The sequence below is a fragment of the Emys orbicularis genome, chromosome 18 (genome assembly GCF_028017835.1).
Source record: "Emys orbicularis isolate rEmyOrb1 chromosome 18, rEmyOrb1.hap1, whole genome shotgun sequence".
Lineage (NCBI taxonomy): Eukaryota > Metazoa > Chordata > Testudines > Emydidae > Emys > Emys orbicularis.
In genome coordinates, this window is record NC_088700.1 from 2,709,887 (window position 1) to 2,731,241 (window position 21,355).

The window sequence follows — 21,355 nt, forward strand, 5'->3', positions numbered from 1 at the left end:
AAGTTCCTGCTCTTAAGAATAAAGGTGCAGAAGTTTCTCAAGACAACCGAGCTTTGGCTTTTTTAAAAATATTGGTAAAACATTTTTATTTAACTTGTCAAGCAGCTGAACTGTTTTTTGCTGAATTTTATTTATTGCCACCTGAGGCAGACACTCAGCATGGAACATTTGAGCTTGAATGCATAAAGTTTTGCAAATTTACAAGAAACTTGAAAATGGGGTCTTATTATGGAAAGTGTAAGGCAACCTTAACTCTAGGCATCCATACCAGCTATATTCGTAGTATTAGACCACAGCCCTGAAAACCAGTTGCCATTGGGTACAGGAGGTACTTGATTTACTAGCACCAACACACAAAGTCACAACAATTTAAGACAATGTGCAGAATAGATAGCTTTCTGTTGTATCAGAAAGAAATTGGTTTTTGCACTCTGCCCTTAGAGGACTTTGGGCTGGACATGAAGATTAGCTTCCCTTCTCTTGCCAAAAATGCCATGGACCCTTTAAATGACCATAAAGTGTTTCATCTGACACCACCTCAATGAGCATAAGCTCACCAAGAGCTGGTACAGATGTACACAAGGAAAACCAGAAATGTTTTAAGCAAATATGTTTATTTTATATTGGTAATACACATAATTTGAGTGGTTTTCAGATACAAAATTCATGTACAATAGTTCACTACTGATGAATGTAGTCACATTCTGAGAGAACATTTACCAATGTGAAAATGTCATCAACACACTAACAGCAAAAAACCACACTTTTCATATTGTCATTCAATGCAACAAACATTGTTACAGTATTTCGTTCCCTTGATGCTGTATCAGCTCTGCAGAATCACAGTGTTAAGTTGGAAAGTCTGTTTAGTGGAATAAGTCTTCCCAGCAGCAGCAGCAGCAGCAAGCAAGCAAAAGAATGGCACATACACAGACTATGCTTTTGAGGAGCAAGTCACCACTGGCCATTGGCAGTCTGTCGGAGAAAAACTGAGTTCTCACTCACTCACCCACCATTACCATCTTGCTGGGGTATTTGCCATTGAAACCCACATAATCTCTCACACAGTTTTGCACAAACTACAGCATGAAGTAGCATCAATATCAACAGACTAAAGCTGGGAAGAGATTTATCAGATGGGATGAAACAAATGAGAAAACTTCCATGGTTGAGATATTATGGTGTAAGCAATTCAGATGCATTAAACACAGACAACAGCTTATAAGTATTGCACAAGACAGACATCAGGTTTCCACATCAACCATGTGAACCGGTGTTTGTGTGTAACATTATCTTGATAGCACTTTGCAGAAAAATGTCCTAACATTGTAAAACCAAAATGACCTCAGATTCCCTCAGCACCAGAAAGGTCTCTCACTACACCGGTCAGACCAGGACTATTTTCTCTTTAGTTTTTTTTTTTTTGTTAACCTCAAGTCATAACAGACAGATAAACTGGCAACAAGACACATGGTTATGTAACAAAGGGAAACAGGCTTTGTGAACCATTACAGAGGTTTGTTACCCAACAGCATCATCACATGCACTATAGACTAGCAGCACTTGGAACAGGATAAGTACATGTAAAACTCTTGTGCTTCCATCTCTTCAGAAGAGAGCGCCTATTAGAAATACAACGGTATATTCCCTACAAATGGCATCACAATTCAACAACATTTTAGTTACATACAAGCATTGGCCACAGTTTATTAAAATTCCTTTCATACCACCAAGGTGGCAAGTTATGACCTCCAAACAATACATGTTAAAAAACAAGCATGTTACTTTCTAATAACAATACAAAGCTATAAAAAAATTACATAAATCATTTGTCTCCATGGGAAAAAAATGTCAGATACTAAGTGCAGACATGCTTGTTCCACACATGGTTGACTTCAGCGTTCTTTAGAATTGTAATATAGAGTAAATGTTTACTCACTTGAATTACAGTAGGGATTCCATCTGGCTAAGATGGCATTATTGAGTCTGAATATATCATGCTCTACATATTCATATCCCTTCCTGACCTAAAACGCTGCTGCTGCTGTCTGATTAAAAGCTTGGCTTGTATCATGTAAACTAGAGCGGATCGTCCCATTTAAGTTGGGTGGTATAGACATTTTGGTTGCATGCAGTTCCATTTATGGAAATTGAAATATGCCTTCCACCTGTATTATCCAAACATCTCCTTATGACTCTTGATTCTCTTAAAGTTGTCTAGTCACCACAACTATGAGACTAAGGTTTGTGTATAGCTAAACCAAGAGAAAAATCTGGAGAGCCACTGGTTCATCAAGGGCCAGCTGGCAGAAGCGAAAGCATGCAAGAAATCTGCACAATGGCACGGAAAGAGGCTTAGAACTGATAATGGAAGCAATAAGCAGGCCTTGGTGTTATTCTAATTACTAATAAGAATCAAGGTGGAAACTGAATTTTTTTAAATGAAGTAACTTCAATTCTCACTGTAATCTTAGAAGCAGTAACTTCTTCCTGAAATGTCCAGTCGTCATATATGTCATAATATATATATATATATATATATGTCATAATATATTCCTTTCCTTCCAAAGACAATAGAATATTTTCTGGAATTACATTGCTTTGGTGAGTTACAGATACCTTGCAAGAAAAGTCTATTTGCTCCAAAAAAATTCTCTCTTTATATATTTTTAAGTAAAATAGGTTTTTTTGTGTTTGTTTTTTTTACCAAAATAGGATATACAGGCACCTGGCTGTAAAATAATTTTGAACCAATTCAATATAAAATTACTTTTAGCAATAAATATTCTGATTACCAGACAAAGGCAGAAAGCTCCCATTTCCTGCGTGGAGTTCATCTTTCTGGATTCCCATCCCCATTTTCCTTGTACTACTTGCTGATCCTAGGGGAGGAGCAGGAGAAGATAGTGGCACCTTGTGCTTTTTTAAAAGTAAAGTACTGCTAGGCAATGCCGTGCTCCAGCAAATCAGCTCAGCACTGCTACTGAGAAGTGGTAGTAACAGAGTCCGGGGGTTCCTTGTAAGCAAATATTAGGGAACACAGTCTGAATAGAAAATTCAAAACAGAGTTTCTGCAGCTTCAGCTCATATGGCAGGCTTTGTTAGCCCTGCAGGAATACGTGCAGAGGAATGACCTCTGAATAAGATCTGAAAACTGCTCCAGTATCTAAACTGAACAAGTAAGCAGTATTTGAAGTCTGTGGCTCAAGACTCAAAAGCGGGAGGTGAAGCTGGGATCTAAGAGCAATGCACATACAGGACAACAGCTGGTTGGCAGAAAAACTGAGAAGGAATGGAAATTCATTCCTTTGATCTTCTGAAAGACCACTCAATAATTCAGAAATCCTCAGCTCTCTTCATCCAGGGTGGAGAAGGGGGGGGAAAAAAGTTACAAAATAACAAGGAAGGGTCTTTTTAAGATGAAGGGTCTGAAGAGCAATGGCAATAGACTTACTTGCATGGCCCCCATTATGGCGACTCTCCAATCTTCCACACCAGCATCCTCAAACACAGACCCAGATGGTACCACAGTCCAATTACACAACGTTTGATGGTATGGTCTGTACTAGACTTTTCCCATAAGATTACCATGGTTCTTATTGGTGCAGCTCTACCAGCTGTAGCATTGGTGAGAGCCCTAGTATGGATCAATTGTAATGTATTAACTGCTACACCTCTACCCTGATATAACGCGACCTGATATAACACAAATTAGGATATAACACAGCAAAGCAGCGCTGCGGGGGGCTGCGCACTCCAGCGGATCAAAGCAAGTTGAATATAACGTGGTTTCACCTATAATGCGGTAAGATTTTTTGGCTCCCGAGGACAGCGTTATATAGGGGTAGAGGCGTATGTTGCCTAGTCCTGCCAGCTCTATATTAAGGCTTCTAGTATACCACTGCTACCACTACTGAGCTGTAATGGTGAGAAAGTCTAGTGTAGACAAAGCCTGTTTAAGAAAAGTGTTAAGACAGAAGGGCTATTCAGAGAGTCACAAGTTTTTAACTTCCAGGAAGGAGTTTGGTTCAAAGGTTTATGTACAAGTCTGGATATGGTTCTGATGCTAATGAAAAGATAAAGGAATCAAGCCCGATCAATCAGCATGAAGCCTTCTCCACTCTCCAATATCTACAACATTGTATGGAATTTGGGCTTCTATGTATGCTCCCTCACAGTACAAAGAGCAGCCATAGATTCACACACAGGTATTAGCGTCTCCTCCCATCCTCAAAGGGTCAGTTTTTACAGAACTGCTAAAATTTTAAGATTTCCAAAGATTAATAAGTGCCCCTGCTGAAGCCTGAATTCCCATTCCTATATGCTCCCTTTGAATCTTAGAAGAGAAATGTCCTCATTTTCTCTCCCTGAAAGGGTTTCCTAGTAGCCATTACTTCAGCGCTATTTGCTGAAGATTATTATTTGAAATCCATCAGGACAAAAACTGTTTGAGACTTCTCCAGAATTCATTCCAGAGTCCAACTCCATTCTTCACAGGTGTTAATGCACCTTCATTTTTTGTCAGAGTCTAATGCACAAGCAGCAAAGTGGTGGCACCTTTTTATACTTGGAGAGGAGTTAGAAATTACTGAATTCATAAGAAGCTCCACAGCCCTGTTTGTTGCTGTTAATCTGAGACACCAAGGGAAAAAAGGCAACAATAATAACCTTGGCTAGATGTTTTAAAGCCCAGATAGCAGAGGAGTACAAGGCAAGAGGGATGCCACCAATGGAGGTAAATTACACCATACCCACTACGTTATCATTGGCAGAACGTAGGAGCTGTGGCAGAAGAAATCTGCAAAGCAGGCACTTAGTCAAGTTTGCATATTTTCCTCTAAACATTATAGGCTCAGCTTGCTGTCTTCATAGGACCTTCCCTGAATTTGGAAGGCAAGTTCTCTCCACTGTTGTAAGCAAGCGCAACACCCATTACTTCTCCCCTGCCTCTCTTATAATGGTGATCCTCCCAGATCAATCTTTCTTTCACTGCCTAGCAGTGAGGATTTCTGAACATGAAATGAACAGGAGAACATTTTCCTGTTATGTACAAGCATGCTGTATGTACAGCGAGGTATCCACAACCATATCCACATGCCCATGCATACAGTAGGTATACACATGTTGAGGTTGACTCAGACTTTCAGGTCAGAAGGGACCATCATGATCATGTAGTTTGATCTCCTGCACATTGCACACCACAGAACCTCACCCACCCACTCCTGTAATAGACCCCTTAGTCCCTGGTTGAGTTACTGAAGTCCAAGTAACAGAGAATCCACCATTTACAATGGATGAGTTAAAGTAAGTCTGAATGGGACAAACTGTTAGAACAAGATAAATGAAGTTCACTCTTTGAAAACCCCTGTTGTCAAGTTTGATTAATAGCAAGTATTCTGAACAAGACCAACCAGATATGATAGATAGCCAAGAAGAGAATGAGAGACTCCTTTAAAAAGTGCATCTCTGACTTTTTAGCTCCAGGCAGAGCTGAGGACATGTTTGGATTTTGACTTAACATTCTCATTCTTTTCAGATTCTAAACAAGCCTCTCCTACCAGCCCTCTCTGCATGTCCATGTCTGACTACTGCAAACTCCAGCTAATGGGGAGGCAGGACCAAATACATCACTTGGTTCTGTAGACACAGAAGTCACACAGATGCATCATAAGCAGAGACTCTTCTTCATCCAAGCTGAGCAGAAGACAAGCATCAGGGCTTCCCCATCAGCTCACAAACGACATTCCACAAGGGTTCACCAGGACACAAACAGGGCATGCTAATGGAATCCTTTCTTCCAAGCTCATGCACATGCTATTCCCAGCTGCAGGGAAGTGAAATGGAACCACAACAGTCAAAGCTAAACATGGGATTTCAATACGGTCACAATGCAATGACCTGGGACTGAGCAGCTAGCTTATTTAATGTTGAAGTGCAGGAGGGGGAAGATAATACGGATGCTGTGCTCTCTCCCTTTGTGCTGCGACTACAGAGATTTCCATATTCCTACATGGCTTCCCCAATGTGTCTGCATACAAAGGATGCTCCATGAAAGTGATGACAAAAGAAAAAAAACTAAACTTTAATGCAAACACTCCATTGTGTGCCTGGGACCTCGTGCCCATGGGAAAGGGCAAATCAGCCTCAAGCTTCACATTTCCTGGATTCTGTTGGTTCACATCACAAAATTATCATTTCAGTGTGAATTGGAATATTTACAGTTGTAAAAGAAACCCCCTTGCTCACTGGAAGAGGCCTGCTGCACATAGTTTTAGCCCCAAATTATTTCATTTATCAAACATAAGCCCCTGAAAATAGAGGATTACAATGGTAATGCAACCACAAACTTAACAGCTACAGCATCTTGAATAATGCTTCCAAAACACCCTCATGGAATGCAATCCAATTGGTGTCTGTGTGTATATATAATTTTTATATATACATATCTTATCTCAAGACCTTCCTATATACAAATATCTATACATATTTACAAGCACACCCAACAGGTAGGTGGGTGTGTACTGTACATAAACACACAAACACCGAGTATATACATATTTTAAAATAAACTCAATCTCAGCTAAAGAAGGTTGACCAAAGAACCACAGCTCCACAGACGAGAACTGCATCCCCAACTGCTCAAAGAAATAATTCTTCTCATAATGTTCCATTGATTTTTAGTGCCCATGGGAGTGAAGGACTTGGCTACAGCCCAGCCCAGCGCTAGCGAGTGCTTTGGAAGCGCCACTCATGCCACCTACTCTAACACCCACACTGTTCTGCACTGGACTCTCCTACACCAGTGGTGATGGGCATCAGTCCTGACCTGGAGCACCCTCAGGCCCTGGCTAGTCCAGTCTGTCTGAAGAAGATGGTCACATCACTGTGTGATTCTGAAGAGGCCCACTGAAGTAGGCACCAAGGTAAGTAAGCTACCAAACTCATTTTAAAGAATGAAAGATTGGACCAGACCTCAAAATTAAAGGGCTACTCAAACTCCTCCCCATTTTCCAGCATTGGAACAATGAACGCAGAACAAAACAGCTTTCATGTAACAGCTTGAAACATTCCACATTGGTACCATACACTACATTCTCTAAGGACACAACAGAGTCCAGCATGGTGTCCTTGCTCTATTGGAGTTTTCAGCATTACAGTACAGGGAGCACCTCACTGGCCTTCACTTCAGACAGCAATACAGCCATGCATAACAAAAAGCCAAAAGGCAGCCTTTCCAGCACCATACACCTTATATTCACACAAACAAGATGACCACAGTTTGCTTTGCTACCACTATTTCTAGACCTGTCATTTCAGGCCATTTGACAATCTGTTGTGCAATTTCAGATACAAAAATTACAATCCATATCTCCATAGACTTGCCTTTCACTGGATTTAAAGTGAACACCTTGGTAGAATGAGTATTTTCAGTTAAAAGCCCACTATTCATTTTACAGATCTTTAAAAACCAAACACTGGAGCCTACAAAAATTTGTTGTGCTTCAGTCTTGGCTTTGGGACAAGCTGGCTTTTTTACTGCCAGTAACTGAAGTGGAGCCAGTCTCAAAGCTGAGTGTCTACAGGCTATTAGCTTAGGTCTTTAGAACATTTGCTTTGTAGAAGCCAAAATCCTTCTACTGTTCCAGTGCTTCCACCCTCCCCCCCTCCATGCCTCCTTTCTGTCAAGGGGTACAAGAGCTCCTGGAGCTTGTTCTGAAGCTAGGAGGGCATTGCCTTGGTAGCTTTACCCTCCTACTTCTCCAGCAAGCACCTTCTCTACCTTAGCTTTCGTACAGATCCTTGATGCAGACTTTATAGAGCCCTGCTGGATGTTGTCTAGGTCTGGGTGGAATTATTGTGCAATTAAAGGGGCACAGCAGAAGCTGATATACCTATGAACCAATCCCCACTAGCTGTGTTTTGGGGTTTGTTGATGACTATGTGCCTCGCACACCTTCCCTCTGCTCAGCCTGCCTGTGGCTCATTTGAAAAATGCTCTCAGAGCAGGACTCAGAGCAGACAGGTAGGGAGTGGGGTGGAGCGATGGGCCCTCACCACACGCATGAAGGGCTGCGGTGTTCTGTGGCAGCACTTATTAATCATTATAACATAAGAAAAAAGCAGTTCTAGGGTCACAAGGATCCCATGAAAGATTAGCCCATTGTTAAAGCAGGCAACAGCAGCAGCACCAAGAGGTGTCCTGCCAGGTGTTTCTCTGTTGGGAAGGGCTAGAACTCAGTACTACTACGGGAGACTGGTTTGATTTCTGGACAGAGACTCACCAAGGGCTGAGAATATTGTGGAAGCCACTCACTTCATTCACTCAACAAGGTAAGAAGGGAGACACCCTCCACCCCCTGTGGTGATTAAGCAGCTCTACTGACTGACTCAAGAGGAGTTATGGACCAGCATCCTCAGGCAGAAGGGTGGTGGCTCTGACCCAAGATATGGAGGTGGGCAGACTGTACTATACTGAGGAAATGGGGCCAGCGTTATTAATTTTGTAATATATGCCACCAGCCTGCTATCTACACCCAAGCAGGCAGGATGGGACTTGTGTTCTTGGCCAGCAGTACTGCTCAGTAGAAGATTTAAATTACTAATTTACATGGAACACTAGATGTTAGGAGATCCATCTGTAGCATCACTCCAAACCCACTGATCCAACTGCCATTTGTTCTAGCACAAGTTTGTCCAATTACTCACCTAAGATTGAAAAAACAAAAAATTTGTTATGAAGGGCTGTTTCTTTTATTGCTCTTGCCGGTTTGCATTATGTGTTTCTAGCTTTACCATTTCAAATCCAAACTCTTCGGAGATAAAGTATTGGTTTTCTATTGGGTTTTTGCTTCCAATTTTTTAAAACTGTATAAAAATAAAGGATTTCCATAAAGCGGGCTAAAATTGACCAATAATACTTTTATGCTTAGGATCTAGATGTGGTTGCTTTCAACCACAAAAACAAAAAACAGAACTCCAGGGATTCCTTAGTTTAACATTTAAAAGATGTGAAAAGATTTGTTTATAAAATTGACCCCATACAGAATGGGGCAGCTGGGCTAACAGCTATTTAAAAAAAAAAAAAAATCCTAAATTTTAAAATAAAATCAAGTAACTCCTTTTGTGGATTTTCACATTAGAAAACTGCACCATTCAAAGTCTGTGGCTAGGGAAACCCTATTGCAGTAAAAGTATTTCTTTTAATAGTCATCAATGGTGTTTTCCACGAACACATTTCTAACATCCAGGATGGAAGCCAGCTCCAGAACGTGTTTTTGGAGATGAGGGTTCTCCACGGTTTCATCTCTTGGCAGTTGGGGATAAGTTTCAGGGTAATTTCGAGTTTCCTGCTAGATGAAGAGAAAAAGAGTACAATTATTTTTATAATCTAATAGTACAGAACAAAAAGTATAAAAAGCCAATTCATTAAAAAACACACGCTGATCTGTTTGACAGGCCACAAAAGTGGCCAGATCTTCGCAGAAATTATGAAGCTGATCTTCACAGCCATCTCCCTTGACACACAGGCAGTGGCCTAATTTTCAAATTATGGCAGCTTAGTGCCTACAGGTGACTGTGGCAGTAGCAAAGCCTCATTAGCCCAAGATGGCCAGATGTGTAAGTGAACACATGATAAAAATGGAACAGGACAAAGAAGGAGATTTTACACATGTGCTGAATACACTGCTAATATTTTCCTGCAATGCTCAAGCAGGCAAGTTAGATCTGTGTACCAACATCCACAGCGGACATGTATAATAGCGTAATCCTAGAGGCAGACTCCATTCCTGGCAACAGAGGAACCAGCTTTCTGCCCACTGTAATTATCTGCAGTCTTTAAGTTCACAGAATCACAGAAGAGTAGGGCTGAAAGGGACTGCAATAGCTCATCAAATCCAGCTTCCTGCAGTGAGACAGGACGCAATAAACCCTGACGGGTTTGTCCAGCCTGGTCTTAAAAACCTCCAACATGGGGATTCCACAGCCTCCCCTAGAAGCCTATTCCAGAGCTTAGCTACCCTTAGAGTTAGGAAGTTTTTCCTAATATCGAACCTAAACCTCCCATTACTTCTTGTCCTTCTTCAGTGCACATGGAGAACAACCGTTCACCATCCTCTTTATAACAGCCCTTAACATATCTGAAGACGTATCAGCTTCCTCCCTCAGTCTTTTCTCAAGACTATACATGCCCAGTTTTGTTTTGTTTTAAACCTGTCCTCATGTGTCAGGTTTTCCAAGCCTGTTATTTTTGTTGCTCTCCTCTGGACCCTCTCCAGTTTGTCTACATCTTTCCTGAAGTGTGGTGCCCTCACGTGCCTCAAAAACATCCACCCACCCCACTTTGGAAATCATGAATTCTGTGACGCATTCCAATTTGAAAGCCCACCCACCACTCTTGTTTATAAACTTTCCAGGCTGTGTGCCAAGAGGGCCTCTTACTATATTTTTGGACATAGCACTCTTAGTATACACAGCTGTGTACAAATACAGTGCTATATAAATGAATATGTACTATGGGTAGGCTCAATAATAGAATGTGTCCAAACTCAGATAAATTGTTTCATGCTCTACATGGAATCAGAAGACAGATGCACTATATTGTTAAAACTAGTTATGAGCATTTGTACACAAAGGCCTTTTCACCTGTAAGAGTAGCTAACATGACCCGCTATGTGCTTCACACACACATTACTGAATACTCATTTCAGCATGGGAGGAGACCTTATGAGCAGTACTAGTGAAGCCCACGAGCAGAAGAGCCACAGAAGTTAGCTAGAAGAGCCCTTTAACCGCCAGCCAAGGCAATTCTGCATGAAAACAGAATTTGTCTGGTGACTCTTTCGCACAAAAGGGAAAGTTCCCTGCATACCCGGAAAATTTTGTGCATCCTCATGGTGGCTGAGCAGAAGACGAATCTTGTTAGAAGTAAGCGAAGAAATTCATCCCCAAAAAACTGAAGAAAGGCCTGATCTGCAGAGGAAGAAGGTGACACTTAAAGAAAACTGAATTCAGAAAGGCATTTTTGAAGCAAGAGACCTTTGGGAAAACACCACATAGAAAAGCTGTGCATTTCCCCCCCAAACTGTATTATTCTTTGGCAAGACTGACCAACGAGAAACAAATAAGAAATCCAGCTCAAGTTGTGCCAATAAGTTTTCTGTTGAGTGTGTGTAGGTCTTTAAGGACATACCTATGGAGCGAGAATGGGTCAGCAGCTGGGCGATATCCCGGTTGATTTTTCTAAGGTAATCTTGACACTTCTCCCACAATCCTCTGCGCATGCTTGATAATCCAGAGACAAATAGGAATGCCATTAAAGGATTGTTCAGAAAGAGGGTGAAGAGGCTACCCCGCTGAGACTGATCTAAAAGCCAATAATAAACAACAACATGATGCATTCGGTGTGTGAAACAGGAAAGCTGTCCCTGCCACAGAGTAGAGCCCTGCACCCCTCCATTCCTCTCCAACTGAGGCAGTAACGTGCAGTGTTTATGGAAAGATCTTCCCAGCCTTTACGATGGGGGCCAGTTCTCCTGGTGATGCACTTACTAATTCCAGTCAAGGTTCATGAGAGATACGTGCATGATAGGAGCACAGGAGACCCCACATACTTGTGGGAGGCTTAGTTCTGTGCATGGTTTTAATACAATTAGTGTCAATCTTGCAACGCAAGATACTGTATAAGATCATAACTGGACCCACCATATAACATTTCTTTCTTTTACAGTTTATCAGCATTACCAAAAACCCAGAGAAACGTCTTTGCTCTGGTAAGAAGTAGGCAAGCAACGCAACACTTGGATATATATGATCCCCCACCCAAAACAGACATAATGCCCCTTTCCTTGGGAGTGCTGCTGGCTCTATTTAACAGCTTAAAACAAGAAAGAAGAGAAGCTAGCGAAGTCTTTTACTGTGGGAACCCCCGTTTGGTCACTGGTCAGTGTCTTACCAGAGTTACAACAGATATTTACTGGTGCGTTACTAACACTAAACAGGAACCCCACTGGAGACATTCATTGTTTTAAAAGGTAAGTTCTATTATTTAATCAGAATTCCTCTTTGTTAACAATTTTCACTTGAACAAAACTTTTAATATTTTCTATTCAAAAGTTTCTAGCAAATAATAGAACTTACCTTAAAGCAATTGTGAAGTCTCCAGCTTCTCTCATTCATTCATTTGCTGAGCACCACTTCCTGTGTCTCAAACTATGTCAGCAGACTGGACTTCATGCTGGGAAGTAGCAGTAAAATTGGCAACCCTCACAGACACACACCAGAACCAGTCACAGTTATAGGTATTGGAAAGTTAATACGTATATATTCTTATTTAGCAAATATTTATTTTGCTACCTAAAGTAATGGCTGCAGTTGTTTCCGTTAAGCTCTGACAAGTGGAACTCGTGAGCATAGTGCAGACCACATTGTCAACTCTGTTCTAATGGGAAAAGGCAGATGGGAATCTGACCATGGTCATCTTTAACCTAGAAACTGGCAGAAGTATTCTGGTCTCTGACTTGCTCATTCTGGAAACCCATTTTTCCATGAGACGCACTAATTGTTTTCCTTAAGAAACCCTCCAAAATCTACACTGGTGCCAGAGAGATTCTGCAGACTAGATATGAATGCAGATTCTACAGCTGGCCTTTAGAACGGCTCCTGGAATAGAGTGGGCAACATTATCTTAGTGACATTCCATTTGTAGTGAAGCTTCTCAATTGCTAATAATAGAAAAAGTGAATTATGACCCCAGCACTGTGATGGCAACTTTCTGGGTCTCTGCATCTGCAAACCGAGTTTCCTCTCTGGCACTTGGTGAAGCTGCTTGGACAGACTCCAGTTGAATCATGCCATGTTAAAAGTCATTTGTCATGAACTGTCAGTAAACTCTTAGCATGCTATGCCGCTTCAAGCGCTGCTCACCCCCGCTGGGGTCATCATCAAGTGAAGAGAAAGCATCAGAATGTGATCATTTTGGAAGCTGATAAATGTTAAAAACTATGTAAGACAATATAAAGTAAAAGTAATACAAGAGAAGCTGTGAGGAAGGGCAACACCTTTGTACCTTGTAATGCTTTTGGATACGCTGTTGGAGAAAGCAAGCACACCAGTGGCTGTCCAAATAAGTTTGTGAAATTCTGTAACAGAACAGTTAAAACAACAATTGTCATTTTGTCTTGTTCGTTGGAACCTTAATATAGGTTTAATATATACAACTAAGGAGGGAATGAGTGGGGAAGGGAGACACACACACAGTAACTGAAAGTAGGCACTAATTTCATAGCAAAAACGTGCTTTTAGGGAGTAACCCATTACAGTAATGGACTTGCTTTAAAAATATATTCTGTACTCCAAAGAACAAATCTGTTTGTTTTCAGGCAAAGACCAACCTGGATTAGTCCTTTCAATTACTTTACTTGCCATTAGTTTGGCTGTCCAATGAAGGTAAAAATATTGCTTTTTCCTAGCAGTAGGACTGTTCCCACTGGAATAGGAGAGCCACAGGTATGAGGAGTATTAAAATTGGCTCCATTTAAAAACAAACGTGAACCATTAAGCAGCTGCTATGCAAAAACACGGTTTCAAGTTAATTGCTTAATCAATTTTCCTTCAATATTAGTAAAAACACACCATATTTTACAAGAATTACTCTAAAATTCAGAGCACTGCATTGTTCTACACGGACACACACACAGGGAATGCATCTTCAACTCTAGAATCCACTTCTTATAGAAAAAAGAGGTCATGAAACACAAGTACTCCTGTTCTTTCTCCAGTTTAGTTACTAAACTGAGTTGTTCTTTTCCTGCTAGGAATCTTTCTAAAACTGAAGAGTTGCAATGCCTTATAAGAGAGATACCAGGATGTCTGTATGACATCAGCGCATACATTCACGCTAATGAAACAGTGGCCGGTTCAGTGCAATTCATAGTTCCCTTCAGATTACATATTCCACATCTAAAATGTACATCATCAATCTTGGGTTCAAGGCCCAGAGAATCATTTACCTACTGCAGAACCGTCAGTCACTTGGCTCAAAAAAGAAGGGAGGTCCCAATTCTGGATTCTTTCGGATTTCTGCCTAGCAAGCTGATATTTAAACTCCTTGCAAAAGTATTTTAATTAAACTAATTCCTTCTAAACATGTCAAAATACTATCAACAGTGGCCAGGTCTAATCAAAGTAATATACATTTCCCATGCCTAGAAAAATACTGACTAGGCTAAAAGCTCTGTTCCAAGAAGAGCCCAAGCGAGATTTATGAACTAGATATTAAGATTTTGGCCTCTAACGAAGAATCATCAGAAACTATTACTGTGCAGATGACTCCAAGCCAAAAAGGAACCAATAATACTGAACTATACAGCAGGGGTGGCCAAACTGCGGCTCACAAGCCATACGTGGCTCCTTTACAGTTAAAGTGCGGCTCGCGGACCCCTCCACCCCCATTCTCCACCTCCTAGACTGGGGGAAGGAAGGGGGAGGGAAAGCTCTGGGCTTCTGCCCTGTGGCCTGGTGGTGGGGTCAAGGGCTTCTGCTAGAGATGACTGGGGCCTACTGGGGGGGGGGGGGGGGGGGAGGGACGCACAATTTAAAAATTCGCCCCCCACAACAGCTTGAGTCATGCCCCCTCAGGCAAATCCCCCCTTATCTTCATCAGCCCCTCCCTGCAGCTCCCAGGTGTTAGCTCCATGTGGAGAGGCAGCAGCAAACACCTGGGAGCTGCAGGGCGGGGCTGCTACTTTAGCTCCCTGGGAAGAGGCAGCAGCAAAAGCAGCAGCTCTCCCTGCAGGTCCCTGCTGTTTGTTTCTGCCTTTCCCCATGGCTGCAGCTTGCCAGCTCCACCGAGCGGGGCTAGCAAACCTGGCAAAAATGGGGGGGGGGCACATGACCCCCCACATGCATCGCCTATAGCTTCTGCCCAGCAGGGAGGGGGGACTCAGGGTTTCAGCAGGAGTGGGGCTGAAGTCCTGAGCCCCGGCAGGCGCACCTCGGCTCTCAAATTTCTGAAGATTGTCATATGCCTTCGGTCAGTACGTTTAGCTACCTCTGCTATATAGGAACAGTTTAGAACTCCAGGGGTATGTCTACACAGCACACTAAGCTCAGGGCTTTGTGACACGTGCCTGCACACTCGGTGTGCCAAGCCCAGTAGCGCCTAACTGATCAGAAACACCACCCTGGAGGGTGTTGCTGACTGCAGGATATTGAGCAGCTTGTGCTGCAAATCCCTGACCTCTAGGAGTGGAATAGCTACCTCTTTATGAGGTCTTGAAATTGCCAAAGATCATCAGCTATGGATGGTGGCAGAGACATAACTGCCTCATCTGGAGAAAAGGATGAAATTGGTGTTTGACGGTGGCTTCGTTATCTGCCCTGGCCTCCTGCTCCTCAGTCTCCTAGTGGCGGGCTGGTTGTGGAGAAGAGGGCTGTGCAACTCTGGCCTCCCTCTGAAGGACAGTACTGGTAGTCTGGCAAACTGTCATCGATAGGCAGTCCAGAGTATAGTCATTGGGGGGGCCCTATACGGAACGGGGGGGGGGGGGGGGAGAATACAGGGTTGGTTCTGCTACCCTTGATAATGAGCCTGATCTTTCCTTATGACTGTCTAAGAATCGGTTCCTGAAGGGATATGTTGGAGAACCCTAAACAGAAATAGAGGAGACCAACTAGAAGTCCCATCCAGTGGAGGAGCACCCGCAGAAAATGGTGGAGAGTCCTGCGGTATCAGAAGACAGTAGTCTGGAGATTGGGGTCTCCGCCAAATTATACCAGCTGGCTCAGACTTCTACCATCCCTCTCAGCCCTCTGTGTAATTACTTAATTGCTTCCCATTATGTAGTATAAAATCAACTCTCATGCATTTGTTCTATATAGGCTTTTCTGCCTTCTCCAGACATTAAGATATGACAGTACCCCATTTCCTCGATTCCAAATCCCGCATTCTCTAATTGGCAGAGACCCAGATCACTGCACTTCCAACCCACCCTACAGGCTACAGTCACTGGCACACAAGAGAGCTTGCAGGAGACGAGGACAAAGCACTCTTGGTAGTCAGCCTGCTCCTCTGGAACTTGAAACAGTGAAGCACAAACCTGTCTCTATTTAGAAAGAGCTGCAAGATGACTCTCTTGGTCCAGGTTTCTCCAATGGACTGAACTATGAAAACCTGCTCTCATAACTGACTGGCCAGATTCCTCCTCTGTCACTGTGGAAACGCTGTGTGCTGCAGAGGAGCTCTTATAATGTTAATTACTTAATTTAAGCCATGTAAAGTGCACAAATTTCATGGTGATGGGTACCTACTAAATGTTCCTAAATAAAGCAATCCCCAGCTTTGGATGGGTCCAACCCAAATATAAATATTAGAGGTGTTCCTCTAGCCTTCTTGCCTCCCACTCTACCCCCATAAGAGCACAACGGTCAGCTCTCTTGCTTAAATGCCCTGCTTGAGGAGGAGGCACTAGGTGATACTCCCACAGCGTATTGCGCAGTAGGACTATGCACGCTGTGTGGATGGAGAAGAGATACAAGAAAGTGAATATTTTCTTTTTAAGACCTATTAGCAGGTCTCCTTTTTCCTGCGACCGTGGATGCAAAAATGTTTTAAGAGCAGACACCTTTCCTAGAGATAACCCCTGCTGGCTAAGGAATAAGGGACAGTGCCTACATCCCTCAGAGGGCCAGTCCAAAGTAGAGTAGAGTATTTCACAGAGGTGCTGAGTCTCTCTAAGAGCACGACATCACTTCATGGCAGGACTCCCTCCCTGTCATCACCATTTAAATTCTTCAGGAGGAGAACGAATGACAGAGTGCACATGAGCAGAAAGCAGCTTTTTGGAGAAGGCCGATGAGCAATTCGTGTTACTGTCAATACTGCTAAGCAGTGCCATTTAAATGTCAAACTAGCTACTGTCCTCTGAAAGGATCAGAGCAGCAGCATGGAAAGGAGTCACTGCACTGGCTCTGACTTTTCACACAGGTGCACAGAACATTTGTCTGCGCTGACGTGCTCTGACTACAAAGCATTTCATCTCCACTCACAACTCACCCAGGGACATTTGCAAACAGCACTAGTTACATATTCTTACTGCAAGTCACCAAGCACACTTGCAGAGCAATGACATGGGACTTGCATTTACTGAGGGCTGGGAAACACTACCACAGCTGGGCACTCCACTATTTGCCTTTCATTGAGATATACGAATGGTGATAGATTTCCTGAAGTTCAGACATGAAGTCCTTAACATTGTTTACGAAACTATTTCAAACACTCACACTAACTCTCCTGAGTTCTCTCTAGACAGTCACAAAAAATGGAGTCCATATAATCACCAATGTCCTACAAGTTCCTAGCAGCTAACACAATTCCAAGGAACACCAGAGTATCCACTTTTCCCCTTGCACACAAGCTGGGGGCTAAGGTGTCTCCCTGCTCTTTTCTTCTGCTGGCTGGTTTGTGAGCTTTGGCATAACAACTAATGCATTGGATAAGAAGTTAGAGGTTTGGCTCACTGACCAAACACAAAGCACAATGAGGAGCAGAACTCAGGCTGAGACGGGTGCACAGAAATTCTAGTCTCCATCTGGATAGGATTGAGTTATTCCTAAGTTTACAAAGCAACTTTCTTCCGAAAATATTAAGACTCATGTGAGATGCAAGCCCAAATGAGGGAATCCATGACCTCCCCCTGCAGAGAACATGCATGTCCAGAGTTGCATGTGTACTGAGGTTCCCTAGTTCTGCCCTCTCCCATACCAGGCCTACATGTCTTTTCAGAAGCTATAATAGGAAGGGAGGAAGAATGGTCTTGTGGTTAAGGTGGAATGAAAATCAAGAGATTTGGGTTTATTTCCATCTCTGTCACTGATTTCCTTGTGGCTGTGGTCAAATCATTTATCCCCCTTTCTGTAAATTGGGATAATACCTACAAGCAAAGGAGCATGGTGAAATCAATTGCATTAGTGATTGCAAAATCCTTCAAGATGCTTTGATAAAAAGGCACTAGAGAAAAGCAACACAGTGTTACGACATTTAGGTCAAAGTGTTCCCAAATTGATGATAGCATATCAGTAATCGTATAATTCAAAATGAGTCTGAGTTTTGTTATCCAACATCCTTCTCTAAACAGATGAAACAGACAATAGACACTGGAGAGAGAACAGGCATATTTGGCCACTAGACATCCCTAATGCTCCTTAGAAATACAGCTGCAAATGACTATTTGTCTAACTGTAAATAAGTCAAGTTGTAAGAGGAAGGCATCAGGAAGTGACAGTTTTGCATATCCAGCATGTTTCTGAACATTACATTCACTAATGAAATAATGTCATCCAGAGGTGATTGGTGCCTCTGGAATTAATCACACTTGCTTCCACATTACCTGAATTGTAGATTGCTAATGAGGATTTGGCACTGAATAATTCTACTATGTCTCTACAGCATTCAGTCACAGGAGTTTGTCATTTTTCTAGCACATATTATACAAGAGGAGATGCTAAATGTAGATCTAATTTTTGTAACACATCTGTCTTTTAATTTATTTTTTTCTCATTCAGATATTTTTCCCAGATAAATGAACACACCTATTTACAAGGCAAAACTCTGCATTGACACTTTTCTGCTGTTTAAAGCAGCTCTGAGTAGGAGGGTTAGATATCTGGAGCAGAAAAGCAGATGAAGTAATCCCCCCCGAAAAAGAAATTACCTTTGGTATATAACAAAAATAAACCTCCCACCAGTCCCAATCTTAAACTGTTTTTTTTCCTCCAGGAGGATTTATTACTTTCCAATGAGCAGCCATTCATGTGCTTCTGTTCTTGTTCCTTTTCAAAGGATCAGATCCTGCCCAGCATGCACAACCCCGACAGAAAAGACTAAATACAATGCATTACAAAAAAAACCCACACACACACACACACACACACACACACACACACACACACACTATAAAGACTGTAGGCTACCTGGGGGTTGGCACCGTACTCCACCACACATGTCTGCTTTCAAAAACCTTACCTTATAGGCAACGCTGTTTGAGGAGTCCACAATGATAAATAGGGGCTTTCTTGTGAAAGGGTAGAGATCACCAGGGTGAAGGCTAAAAAGAGAAAGATGAGACAATTCACACAGCACTAGAACTTTCTGTGAAGCTGTTACAGGGGTCGCGCTGTCCTGCTCTGAGCGAGGAGGTTTCTCCTTAGGCACATAGCTGCCCACATTAAAGGGAGAACAGTAGGATGGAACAAGAAAGCCTAATACTCAAGTTGTAGCTCACTTTACAGGAAAAACAAACAGAATATTTAAGGGGAAGTTTTTTGCCGTCACCCACATATAGAGTATTAGCCCCAAACGAGAGAGGATTTAAAGAGGTGATATAAAACATTAGAAAGAGCTGGACAACACAACAGACATCCAAGATGGTTTAGTACAAGTTGGGCCCTACCAAATTCACGGACATGAAAAACATGTCTCAGACTGAAATCTGGTCTTTTGTGTGCTTTTACCCTATACTATACAGATTTCACGGGGGAGACCAGCATTTCTTAAGTTGGGGGTCCTGAGCCAAAAGAGAGTTGCAGAGGGGTTGCAATGTTATTTAGGGGGGTAGTGGTATTGCCACCCTTACTTCTGCGCTGCCTTCAGAGCTAGGTGGCTGTTGGCCAGGCACCCAGCTCTGAAGGCAGCCCCCCGCCAGCAGCAGCATAGAAGTAAGGGCAGCAGTATTGCAGCCCTCCCTAAAATAAGCTTGCGACTCTCCCACAACTCTGTTTTGGGTCAGAACCCCTACAATTACAACACTGAAATTTCAGATTTAAATATCTGAAATCATGAAATTTATTATTTTAAAAATCCTATGACCATGAAATTGACCAAAATGGACCTTGAATTTGGTAGCGTCCTAAGTATGAGACAACATACTCTTTTCTAGCCTTTCAGGAAAGTAAGGGGCGGGGGGGGTAGAGAATGTTCATAGGCAGTACACAGCACAGGTATCAGCCAGTGTTTCACCAGTTCATAGTTATCTTACCCTCTATTAGGGGAGTGAGTCTACCTGAACCTCAACTATTAGGAACAAAGTGAGAGCCCCCGATGTCATCAAGCCCTTCATGATTTGGGGCGACAATCCCATGGAAAACCAGTCTGATCCTTACACGGCTATTTCCTGGGTTGAAAATGCTCAATGGAAGTCCTTGTGCTGCTGCTGCACAGTGCTCCACTAGCTCTGCCTGCTTCACTACCACCTCAGTTCAAGGGGCAGACGAGCAGTCAGTGCTTTCCTTGCTAGGCCTGAAGGGGTGCAGGTCCTCTCCTTCCCCTTGACCACAAAGGACAGGGGGAGGGAAAGAAGGATCCACTCAGTCGGCAAAGTGCTCCAATAAGAGAGTCCTGATGCCGTTCCTCCTGAACATCCGGGATTTGGGGAAGGAATGGGGCTGTGCAGCACCTGCCCCAAGGCAGATTAACCCTAGGAACCACCTTTCAAATATAGGACTGTTCCTGAAGTGGAATTCTGCTTAAGTTTAAAAATTGTGCCCGTTCATGCTTTTTAGTGAGAGACACTCAGAAGGGGGCAGGGGAGAGGAGATTACTGCCATACTTCTACAGATAGTTAGTGGGGTTTGCCCTTTAAGTCACTGGCTAGAGGCCAGGAGTTTTGAAACTGAGAGTCCGGAGTTCTATTCCCCATTCTGAACGTATAATTGTTACCACCAGCCTACATGCACTGAACAGCTAAGAGCCAAATACACCGTCATGGGTATTTGTGCCATATGAACAACTCGCTAAATACAGAGTTTACCTTCCACTGGTATTAGGCCTGGTCTAAATGTGATGGGGTCTCTCGTCAATGCTGATGTACAAGGATTCAGCAAACACGTAAAATTAAGCAGCATAGCTGTGTCAACTGGGGGGGAGAGGGAGGGAAGAGGGGGCTTTTTTTTTTTCTTTTTTTTTAAACCAATATAGCTATGTCAATACAACCTCTAGCATAGCTGCAGTTTACACTGGCAAAAAAGTGCTTTTGCCAGGGAACTATATAAGCTGCGCTGGCAGAAGCACTTTTATGCTGGTGTAAACTTCATCTACACTAGTAGGGTTCGCTAGTATAGCTACACCAGTAAAAAAAACTTTTCTAGTGTAGACAAGTGTCATCTAGATGCAGGTGGAGATGATGGGCAGTAAATACAGCTCAACAGAAGTTAAGGGGCTCAGTCAGACTGACTCCTCCCAGGCGTGCATTCTCTTGCCCTCTCACTACTAGTTCATCAGACAGGAAAGTCACCCCAACTCTGAAGTTTTGTGACCTATGCATTTGATTAAAAATAAAATAAATGAATAAATAAAGCACAC

The 21,355-nt window shown here is 42.7% G+C and overlaps 1 protein-coding gene across 1 annotated transcript in view; it reads right to left on the minus strand.

Annotated features, from left to right (window-relative positions):
• Nucleotides 1-8,257: 8,257 nt before the first annotated feature.
• SCAI (suppressor of cancer cell invasion) overlaps nucleotides 8,258-21,355 on the minus strand; it is a 91,753-nt gene continuing 78,655 nt past the window's right edge. The window contains exons 13-17 of the mRNA XM_065418974.1: nucleotides 19,022-19,103; nucleotides 13,067-13,139; nucleotides 11,192-11,365; nucleotides 10,871-10,971; nucleotides 8,258-9,350 (exon numbers count right to left, since the gene is read on the minus strand). Of these exons, the coding sequence (XP_065275046.1) occupies nucleotides 9,201-9,350; nucleotides 10,871-10,971; nucleotides 11,192-11,365; nucleotides 13,067-13,139; nucleotides 19,022-19,103 (580 nt within the window). The 3' untranslated portion in view covers nucleotides 8,258-9,200. The remainder of the gene's footprint in view (nucleotides 9,351-10,870; nucleotides 10,972-11,191; nucleotides 11,366-13,066; nucleotides 13,140-19,021; nucleotides 19,104-21,355) is intronic.